The 10834-nt window shown below is 32.5% G+C and overlaps 2 protein-coding genes across 3 annotated transcripts; one reads left to right on the top strand and one right to left on the bottom strand.

Moving 5' to 3' along the window:
- The first annotated feature begins 147 nt into the window (after positions 1–147).
- On the top strand, positions 148–3109 carry LOC114390660 (myb-like protein X). 2 transcript variants are annotated; one of them, XM_028351477.1, is made up of 3 exons: positions 148–398; positions 1600–1749; positions 1819–3109. In XM_028351477.1, exons 1-3 carry the CDS (start codon positions 163–165, stop codon positions 2840–2842), a joined length of 1410 nt encoding a protein of 469 aa, XP_028207278.1. In that variant the 5' UTR covers positions 148–162; the 3' UTR covers positions 2843–3109. The 2 variants fall into 2 exon arrangements, with proteins under 2 accessions (XP_028207278.1, XP_028207277.1); XM_028351476.1 differs by having other exon boundaries at positions 1600–3109.
- A 3779-nt stretch (positions 3110–6888) lies between these two features.
- LOC114389535 (cation/H(+) antiporter 15-like) lies at positions 6889–10612 on the bottom strand. The gene is made up of 3 exons (XM_028350227.1): positions 10379–10612; positions 8903–9907; positions 6889–8240 (listed from the first exon to the last, which is right to left on the bottom strand). The coding sequence occupies exons 1-3, from the start codon at positions 10610–10612 to the stop codon at positions 6987–6989; spliced, it is 2493 nt and encodes an 830-aa protein (XP_028206028.1). The 3' UTR covers positions 6889–6986.
- Positions 10613–10834: the final 222 nt, after the last annotated feature.

Genomic DNA, 10834 nt, shown 5'->3' with positions numbered 1-10834 from the left:
AAACAAAAAATTAATTAATGTTATATTAAAAAAATAATAATAATTATTTGATTTTTTTTACACGATAATTATGATGAAAAGAATGACTAATGGTTATCCGATGGGAGGTTCCACGGATAGAACACGGGAAGAAGAGAAAAAACGCACCGTCAAATTGGGTGAATGACGCTCTCACTCGAGACCCCGACAAAACTTTTCCTTTTCGTTGAAATGAAAACCGCTTCATCGATATTTCCTTGTATACGCGTCAATGCGTGTGTAACCGACACGTCACTAAATGTCGCACTCAATGGATCCGGAAAATGCTATAAATACGTCAGACACAAGCCAGTAGTACTAAGTCACCAACGTTCCAGTAGCTGCTCCTCAGTTTCTCCAAACCCAAACTTTCACGACAGGTGCGTTTGGTTTTACTTTAAACTATTCAATATTCATCTGATCCTCTAGCTTCATTCATTCATTCATTCATCTTCGTTCAGATCATGATCTGTGCCTTGCACCATGGAAAAATTGAATTAGCTTAATTTCACTGAATTTATGCATGATTAACGGGAATCTAATGTTGATTCTTTTTTATGGCCAGATTTCGTTTGAAATTTTGTTTGTTTTATTTTGTTCTGTTTTTGGTTTGCTTGATTGGCTTTAATTTATTGAGATGTAAAAAAAGTGTTCACAAGGAAGAGGCAATTCAGCTACGTGTACGGAGGAATTCATTCTTGGATATTTATGATTAAAAATAAATTTTGGATTTTGTACTGCTATGACAGAGATTTGCATGTTTTAGCATATTAGGATGTGTAGCATTGATGCGTTCCCTGTTTGGCGTCTTTTGTGCTTGGATGGGCCTTGGATAGGAATAGGTTATTAGTGTTTGTTCGCTAATTAATTGGTTGAATCTGTTGTTGGATATTGTTGTTTATAGTCTCAGATCTTGTACATAATTTTAGTGATTCAGCTTTTTTTTTTTAGAATGTAACTTTTTCTTAAATAGAAAATTGTAGTTTGTTTTGGGTGATATGTTATTGTTGTATGCTTTTGTTTACTTGTCCAAATTGAAGAAAAACAAATTGCAGAGTCTAACTGATTGGGAATTATTTTGTTTATTTGTTAGATATTGCAGTTTTAATCAATTTAGTTCAACTTGATTAATGGTTATACTGAGGTTCTTTATGTTTTCTAATTCCCTCTCTAACAATAGTGAAAGTTGTTAGTAGCTGGTGATTGAGAATTGTTTTGTTAGATATTGCAGTTTTAATCAATTTAGTTCAACTAGATTAATGGTTTAACTGAGTTTGGTTCTGGTGTTTACGAATTCCTGTCTAAGAATAGTGAAAGTTGTTTTTTGCTGGTGATGTTTTTATATATCAATATGTGACATGTCATCCTTATATTTGATTAGCCTTGTTTAGTATTCTGTATGAACTTGGTTGATTTCCATTTGCCTAGCTTGAGCTGTGTATTCTGTCATTGATTTTGAGGAAGGTGCATTAAACTGTTAATCAAGTATGTTGGAGTTTAACTAATGTCTTGCAAGTAATTGTATCAAGCAATTTATTTAAATTAATGGCTTGACTTTACTGTCACATGTGCATGTTTCAGGGACCTGTCAGATTTAGTTAAGGTTTTTGCATCATCACTGTGTGAAGATAATATAGATATGGAAATCTCCCATGACATCAAGATCAAGGATGACAAGCTAGGTGATGTAAAGGAAGAGAAGATTAAGGCAGAAGCGGAACTGAAGCATAAATCAGTTGAGAAAGAGCATACAAAAAGTAAGGAAGAGAAGATTAAGGTAGAAGCGGAACTGAAGAATAAATCAGTTGAGAAAGAGCATACAAAAAGTAAGGAAGAGAAGAAACATAAAGATGAAGATAAATCAAAGAAAAAGAAGAAAGAGAAGGTGGAAGAGGAAGATGAAGAGAGAGAGAAAAAAGAAAAAGATTTGAAAGCTAAAGGGGACGATGGTGAAGAGAAAAAGGAGAAGGATAAGAAGGAGAAGAAGAAAAAAGAAAACAAAGACAAGGGTGACAAAACTGATGTAGAGAAGGTCAAGGGGAAAGAAAATGATGGGGAGGATGATGAAGAGAAGAAGGAAAAGAAGAAAAAGGAGAAGAAAGACAAGGATGGCAAAACTGATGCAGAGAAGATCAAGAAGAAAGAAGATGATGGGAAGGATGATGAAGAGAAGAAGGAAAAGAAGAAAAAGTATGACAAAATTGATGCAGAGAAAGTCAAGGGGAAAGAAGATGATGGGAAAGATGAAGGGAATAAGGAAAAGAAGGACAAAGAAAAAGGAGACGGTGATGGTGAAGAGAAGAAGGAAAAGAAAGATAAAGAGAAGGAGAAGAAAAAGGAAAAGAAGGATAAAGATGAAGAAACAGACACATTAAAGGAAAAGGGAAAAAATGATGAAGGTGAGGATGATGAAGGAAATAAGAAAAAGAAAAAGGATAAGAAGGAGAAAGAGAAGGATCACAAAAAGGAAAAGAAGGATAAAGAGGAGGGTGAGAAAGAGGATAGCAAGGTTGAAGTTTCTGTTAGGGATATTGATATAGAAGAAATAAAAAAAGAAGGTGAAAAAGAAGATAAAGGAAAGGATGGTGGGAAGGAAGTGAAAGAGAAGAAGAAAAAAGAAGACAAAGACAAGAAGGAGAAGAAGAAAAAAGTTACTGGAAAGGACAAGACCAAGGATCTTAGCACTCTGAAGCAGAAGCTTGAAAAAATTAACGGAAAAATACAACCACTCCTTGAAAAGAAGGCTGATATAGAAAGGCAGATTAAAGAAGTTGAAGCTGAAGGTCATGTGGTCAATGAGGAGAACAAGAATGAGGTACAGTAGCTGTTCAGGATGTTCAGGACACACTTATACTATATTGCATAATATACAAACTATGTTTGTTCTTTTTATGTTGTTTTGACTTTTGTGTAATAAAGATGTCTTTTTATTTGAGTAAGAAGTGATACATTTGTACACATTCTTATGCTTCATATGGGAGTGATTTCATTCCCTTTGTCAGTGAAGGGCTGTGCTACTTTTAGAGCTGTCTAACATGTCAACTCCCATTCAATGGAGGCATTACTTAACGTGCAAACATCCTTCAGTCTATTTCTTAAACCCCGGATTCAACTAATAACTAAAATTTTATGTTTAAGGTTAAGATCACAAATAATGAGAAGGTCAATAACAAAGAACTATGCAGAGAATTAATGACCAGTTACTAGGTACTTGGGTATGTGGCTTTTGCATACAGGACAAAAAATATCAAAAACATCAAGCAGGTCTATTTCTTATTATGTGTTTTTAAGCTGCATTTACACTCCTCAATGAATGAAATCACTGGACTAACCTTTGCTCTCTAAACGTTAACTAAAGATAATTCTGCTTTGTTTATTGACCAAATATAAAACAACTCAGTTTTACAAATGCCTTACCAGTTACCGTTTTTTTTAAATATTATGTATATCATGTCACAGGGTATAATCTGAAAAGAAAAAGAATCCAGATGTCTTTGTATTGACTGACAAGTTCTGGTTAGAGAGGCGGGCAAAATAAATTTATGCTTAGATACACAAGCAAAATAATTTTCTCCAATTTTTGGACAGCCGAGAGAGGGTGAATACTGAGAGATTTTTTTCACCAATAGACTATAAGTAAATTCACATCACACTTTAATCCAAATATAATTTAGACAAAATTAAAAATTAGATCAAAATTACATGTTTAATTTAGTACTAAATATTTCTTTTTAAAAATAAAAGATTAAAATTGCATTTAAGCAAGTAAGAGTAAAATTAATGTCTACATGTAAATTATTGTTTTGCAAATCACATATAAAAGTCTTGGGAATTGACATTTCTAAAAATTTTAAAAAGTGAAAGAATTTACACATAGCTCAAAAGCAATGAACAATTTATCCAGAATCACATTAGCATCTAAATTATTATGACAAAATTAAATTTCTTTAATTTATTGATTTTAATAATAATTTTAATATAGCTATAATTTCTTATATAAATTTGAATGTGAACAAAAAAAATGTCAAAAAATAATTTTTAAGCAAATTATTATTCATTTTTTTTATTATCTTCTTACCAATATAAATTATTAAAAGTTTTCTTATACCTAGATAACTTTAAATTTAATTGCATTCTGTGAAGAATACGAGTGATCTATACCTTTGTTTGTTATTTGTTAATGAGACAAGCTAATGAACATTATATAAGGATTGCCATCAAATAAAGAATAAGAAAAGGCGATGAGAGATCTATTTGATTCGGGCTTGACATTTTTTTTATTGTGTTGTGTCAGGGTGAATAAATTAGATCTGTTTAGTATATTAACATATATAAGTAATAAATAACAAATACAAATTATGCATCCATATTTTCATGAATTTATTATAGTTCATTTTTATGGATATATATATATATATATATATATATATATATATATATATATATTTGAATTTCTATAAAAAAGTATTGACTTTTACTCATTTACACCTTTTGTAATTATTTTGAGAGTCTTACGAAGATTTCTAACAATGTTAGTCGTAAATATTTTAATGCATTCTATTAAATGCTTATAAGTACTCAAGAAGAAAAATGTACTAAATTTTCTTAGGTTTTTTATGTAATAAATACACTTTTTTTTGCTTAATGTGGTGTTAAGACAACATGATTAATGTTTAACTTATTTTAATTTTCACCGTCTTAGATATCCTTAAATTTTCAAAAGTAAAATTATCTTTTATTTTTCTATTATTGTGTATTATTTTCGTTGCTAATTATAATGATTATAATTATTATTTTTTAGTAAATAAAAATATTTAATTGAACGTATTAAATTCTGTCAACTAATATTCTTTTCTTTACTAATATACTTAAACAGTTGTTGCTAATCTTTTTTTCTAAAAAAATTTGATTTGGGAATTCTTATTATATTTTCATCAAAATGTGTTTAGAAAGATTAAAGTGACATGTACATTATTTTTTTAATTTTAAAATTTCTATAATTTCCATAATAATTTATCATTTTTTCTCGAATACATTAAATAAATAAGAAAGTACATTTTACATAATACTTAATTTTTTGTTGTATATTGTAAGTTTGAGTTTTTTTTTTTAAAACGCTAAATTATATTTTAAGTTCCTCTAAAATTAGTATTGTTTAATTTTATTCCTAGAGTTTTCTAGGAAGTATAGGAAAATATATTACTAAAACACTCCATGATGTAAGAATTTTTTAGGAAGTTTTCTCATCTCTTTCGACTTTTGAAATTACATACTTTCTCCTAGTCTATAATAAAATTAATTAATTTTTTTAATTTAGATTTATAAGTAGATTTTTCATGCCCACTCAGTATACTCGTATAAAGTTTTGAAACATTTTCTTATTAAATATTAGAAATTCTATTTAAGAATAAAAAGTATCAATTAATATTATTATTCATATAATTTTAAAATAAATTTTCTCTTGTAAAATTTTTTATTTTTATTTTTTAATATATTAAATACTCTTCTCTTAAAAGTTTTATCTTTTAGTTTTCGAACCAATTGTTAAAAAGTTAAAGTGAATATAAAATTCCATAATTCATACGAAAGTAATTAAATAAAAAAATATTAATAATCATAACGTGTTACTGATATATGTTACAATTTTGAATTTTATGAAAAATATTTTACATAAAAATTGTCCAAACTTATAATCTGATTAAATTAATTTTCAAATAAAAAATAATTCTCATGATATAAAACAAATTAAGTCTCATAAATGTCCTACCACTCACCTGAATTTTTCAAATTGTGTATCATATCAAAATGATATAATTTTTTTTCTTAGCTCAGAGATCACATGTGTTTTTTAATTTATTGGATCAAAAACTCATCCTACTCGTGATACATGATTTTCATTAGTTTAAGGAAATTTTTATAGGTGATAAAAATCATATAAATTTTTGTATTAATTAGATTGTTTTATACAAGATAATCTTACACCATTATATCAATCATTCTGAGTTCACATGTTATAATCTGAAAGGAAAAAAGAGTATTGATGTCTTGGAAAATTCTTAATTTAACTAATGTTTGCTCTAGGTGACACACCACACGCGTGAATGGTCCAAATATTGGACAAGTTAGTAATTATCTAGCAGTGTTACAAAGGCCAATAATAATAACCGATTCTGTAATATTTTTTTTTTCATATAAGGATTTTATGCATATTCGTTACAAGACACTGTGGTTAACTGTTATGTAATAATTTAAAAAGTTTGAAATTTCAAGATAATATTTATAATAATTTTTAGATAGTTCAGATTATTACTATTTGAATATATATATTTAATCCTAATTATTCTCAATTTTAAGAAAATATTCACAACATGTTTGACGTGGGTGACGATGACAATATTGATAATTATGTTGGTGGCGACGATGATAGTTATGATAATGATCATGATAATGATAATGACGATGATGGTGGTGGATAATTGTGGTGATGATCTGAATGAAAGTGGTCATAACAACAAGTGTTAACGATAATGATGATGGTTGAAGTGCCTACAATGATAGTTGTCACACAAATAATCATAACATAATGGTGATGATAGTAGTTGTCATGGTTATAATATGTTTAAGATATTTTATGATGTTGAATTTTTAAGACATTTAATGTTAAATCTTATAGAAATTTTATTGTTAAATAAGATTTTAATTTAAATTTAAAATATTTTAATTTCAATCGTTTATTTTAATCTGATTGCTAGAATTAATTATTCTCATTCACAACTGCTAAACTTAATAGTCTCCCTTCACAACTGATAAAAAAATGTTGTTGATTTTGAAGTATTATGAGTGGCATGCATGACAAAATCACATGACACCAAGGATTAATTTGTCTGGATGGAAATTAAATCATTGAATGTGCACACTCCAACGAGATCCTAGTCCAATTAAGAGGATCTAGATCCATGAGAAAACATTCAAGCATAATGACTTAAAAGCATTGGAAACTTGGTTGAATGGCATAGTAGTTGCTGCTCCACCATGGCATCAAACACTTTGTCATAAGCAACAGACGAAGCAGACCTGACATGGTTCCCATGAACAAGCGGAGCCTGTCTCTGGAAAATCAAAATAGATGTTTGAGCCGCAGAGTTCAAATCGGTCAAAGCATCGCCAAGAGGCCCCAACGCAGGCTCCTCCAACACCGGATCCAGCGTCTGCGCCAGCGACATCTTCCTCCCATGCCCTCTCCCCACCACATACAAATCAAACCCTTTATTCCCTATCTTATCCAGCACCTTCACCGTCTCCTTCTCATCCCTCACCTTCTTCTCCAAATACCTAACCCTACCCATCTCCCTCGTTTGCCCCACAAACCCCCTTATGAACTCCTTGTCCTTCTCGTCGAACTCGTCATTAGGGTTCTCCCAAACCAGCCTCACCACCGTTAACTTCACCTCCTGCCTTCTACTCATTCTCCACGCGTATGAGAGCGCTTCTCGGTCATCTGCACCAGAGATGTAGAACATCGCCACATGTTGCTCCTTATTATGACCACTCAACCCCCTATCCACAAATATCGCCACACAGCATGGTGCATCCCTAACTAGGTTCTCCAACACCACTTTCTTCTCGTCTTTGCTTGCTTGGTCGCGGTTAATTATGTTAACTGCTCTTGCGGTGGCGGCACCGGCTCCCAAACCGTCGTAAGTTGGTTGCTTGTATAGTGTGGTTAGTATAAGCGCCACTCCTCTACGCCTTGCAAGGTTTAAGATGTCTTTGTGCATGGAGTTGTAGTCTGAGATTATTCTCATCTTCTCCGTGAAGATGGCTTGGTTGAGGTTGTCGAAGCTGTTGAGGGTATCTTCGGTGTCGAGTTTCGGGGATTTTGAGGTGAAGGATGGTTTTTTGGCATCCCTTATGATGAGTGATGCGGTGGGGCGGGTGTTCATTTTGTTTAGTTCCACTGCCAGGACTTGAATTGGGGTTCTCACCGAGGGGCACGAGGCTTTTAATAGGTCAATAATCACGTTGGCATCGCGCTTTGTGTGGATGCAAGCTAGTAGTCTAAGGGGTGAGTCTGGTTGTGTGTTTTGCATGCTCCTGCGGTTGCCTCCTAGAATGTTTCTTGTTTTCAAGGCTTTTGTTAAAGCGAATGAGACTGGTCCCACTAGGATTGTCATTAGCCAGCATGCTACTAGCATCACCCCATAGGTTTGGTTGTCCAGTTCCTGCATCACATGTATATGCATACAATTAAATGTTAATTAACACCAATGCTGTTAATTTGTGAAACTTTGTTGAAAATTGCTACGAATGAATGATTTTGATGAAAAGTGCTATGAATTAATGGTTGTTAGTGGACTCAGATCACCTATTCCTAATACCTGCCTCTTTCTTGACTATTAATTACAAGTGATTTTAATGACCAAGAATATGTGATTTCCATCTATATGTTAATAGTACATGCAATTTTTGCATGGAGGCATATCATCATGTAGACATTTGACATAAGCAATCAAAAAGTCTACATACATATCGCTGTATACTTCTCCTATTTAAAATTTTAAATTGCAGTCTACAATTACCATTGTCATTGTAATATTAAGGTTTTGGAGTTCTAGACAACTATATTGTCATCATGATCGTCCCTTAATGTGACCCCATCTACGACATTCTTCTATAATTTTTTTTACAGTATTAAGGTTTTGAAAGTCCTTAAGCCTTAACATAAATGACAATTTTTTTTAATATATCTCAATAACAATTTAGGACCTTGCTAATGTTAAATTATTTGACTAATCAAACCTTAGATGAAGGAAGATTGACTATATTTGTACCAATGCATCATAAATATAGCATGTTACAATGTTAAGTTTGTAAGGTAACTTACGCGTCTGTCCCTGCCGATGCTGAGAACGATCAATGGCATTATTCCTTTAGTATTCATGATCAGTGCAAGGGATAATCCTTCCATGTTTGGCATCAGGCAGAACCAAGAAACCGCCATAGTGCACACAATTTTCGCCACAAAAGCCAACAAAACAACCACCACCATAGTTGTAAAATGAGTGTCCAAGGCCAAGTCTTGGATCCTAATTCTCTCTCCAACAGTCACAAAGAACAAAGGCATCATGAACGAAGCCACAAAATCATGTGCCTTGTCCTGCACCGCGTTGTTAAGCGCACCTTGAGGGATCACAACACCCAAAAAGAAAGCCCCAATAATGGAATGCATACCCAACCCATCAGTTAACAACCCAATAACCAAAACTATATGCAACACAAAGATAACTTGTGACTCAAGGAACTCACGATCCCGGGTACCCGCATTGTTGAATAGCCACTTGAAAAAGGGGTGAAGTACCACAAAACACACCAACACAAGCATGATCGTTATGAAAAAAGATATCCCAGAAGCATAATAGAAATTAGATAGAGCTAACACAAGAAGAGTCCATGAAAACAAGTCATTGATGAGAGAAGCAGTGAGAGTCAGTTGTCCGTTTTCTGTGAGGAGAAGCTTAAGGTCTGAAAGGATCTTTGCAATCTCAGGAAACTCACTGCTGCAAGAAAGGGTAATTCCCCATAATATTGCACCCTTTGGCCTAGCATTGACAAGGGGCAAAGGTTTGCGCCACATGTCGGTGACAAGCATGTAGTACAAGCCAAACCCTATTGGTAAGGTGAAGATTGTGCAGGAAATGACAATAACCATGGCCTTCTTGTGAAATCCCGTTATTGGTTTCAAGTCTATCTCTAGACCTACAAAGAACACGTAGTAAACAAGGACCATCCCTCCCACGGTTTCAAATGGTATCATGTTACTGAAAGGAAATGCGTTTTTGATAAAAGCATTCCAACGTCCCAGAACAGATGGACCAAATAGAAAACCCGTCTAGGAACATAATCACAAAAGTTGATGTTGATTAGTAACAAATCAGTCATTAAAATCTTAGCAAATTAATATATTTAGAAGAAAGAAAATAATTGTTTATTAAAAGTATAATTCTCTTAAAAACATGTGATTATTTAAGGGAAAATTAATAGTTGACCTGAGAGCCTATGCCGTTGTCATCAGTCATCGTATAACATGCAATTTCATGTTTCAATTTAATGGCAAAAGTTAATAATTTGTCATAGAGTTTGGCTAAGACCACGTATTGTTGATTATATGATAATTTTTCTTCTTTCTGACATGTACCATGATTGTAGCACATGAATGGTGAATTGTTAGCACTTTTGATTTCATAATAAAGCTCTTTATTCTTTATCCTATCATATTTATGTTTGTTGTTTAATTATCGTCCCCATGTTAAGATTGAGAATTCAATTCATGAGCCAAGGATCATAAGCTGAAAATACTTACAAAAATATTGGCAACAATATGAGGTACATGGCATTGTTCAGAAACAAGGAGCAAAAATCGGTTGACTGCTAGGATAATTGCAAATTGCAGGACAAATTCGGGTAGTGTTTTCTCCACGGAATTTTCCAACCAAAGGCTCGAACCATGGTATGTGCTACTATTGAAACAGACATGCAGCGAGTTGTTTGAGTTTATCAAAATGAAATCGTTGGTTCCAAAGTCGGAGGAATTCATCTGAATGATTCACTCCGATAAAGTATTTTTTTTTTGTTTATTCTGCAATCTAATTTTCTTTTTTCTTTTTCTGATTTATAGATTTCTGAACACAATTAAGAGAAACATCAAAGGGTGAAGGAAAGGGGTTTTGATCAAAGTGTCAATGAGAGATGAACAAGGGACACAAAATTCCAGTTAGATATCGTAGTATTATGATTAAGATCATACGGTTGCTTCACT

Source organism: Glycine soja, chromosome 16 (assembly GCF_004193775.1).
Source record: "Glycine soja cultivar W05 chromosome 16, ASM419377v2, whole genome shotgun sequence".
Classification (NCBI taxonomy): Eukaryota; Viridiplantae; Streptophyta; class Magnoliopsida; order Fabales; family Fabaceae; genus Glycine; species Glycine soja.
This window is presented reverse-complemented; position numbering and strand designations above follow the sequence as displayed.

What these genes read in the sequence shown, in the direction of transcription:
- LOC114389535 (XM_028350227.1), bottom strand. Translation starts at nt 10,612, where the DNA reads ATGAATTCCTCCGACTTTGGAACCAACGATTTCATTTTGATAAACTCA. An exon ending in ATATTGTTGCCAATATTTTT is followed by an intron (nt 9,908 to 10,378) that starts GTAAGTATTTTC and finishes TTATGTTCCTAG; the next exon opens with ACGGGTTTTCTATTTGGTCC. An exon ending in GCATCGGCAGGGACAGACGC is followed by an intron (nt 8,241 to 8,902) that starts GTAAGTTACCTT and finishes CATGTGATGCAG; the next exon opens with GAACTGGACAACCAAACCTA.
- LOC114390660 (XM_028351476.1), top strand. Translation starts at nt 163, where the DNA reads ATGACGCTCTCACTCGAGACCCCGACAAAACTTTTCCTTTTCGTTGAA. An exon ending in AACCCAAACTTTCACGACAG is followed by an intron (nt 399 to 1,599) that starts GTGCGTTTGGTT and finishes TGCATGTTTCAG; the next exon opens with GGACCTGTCAGATTTAGTTA.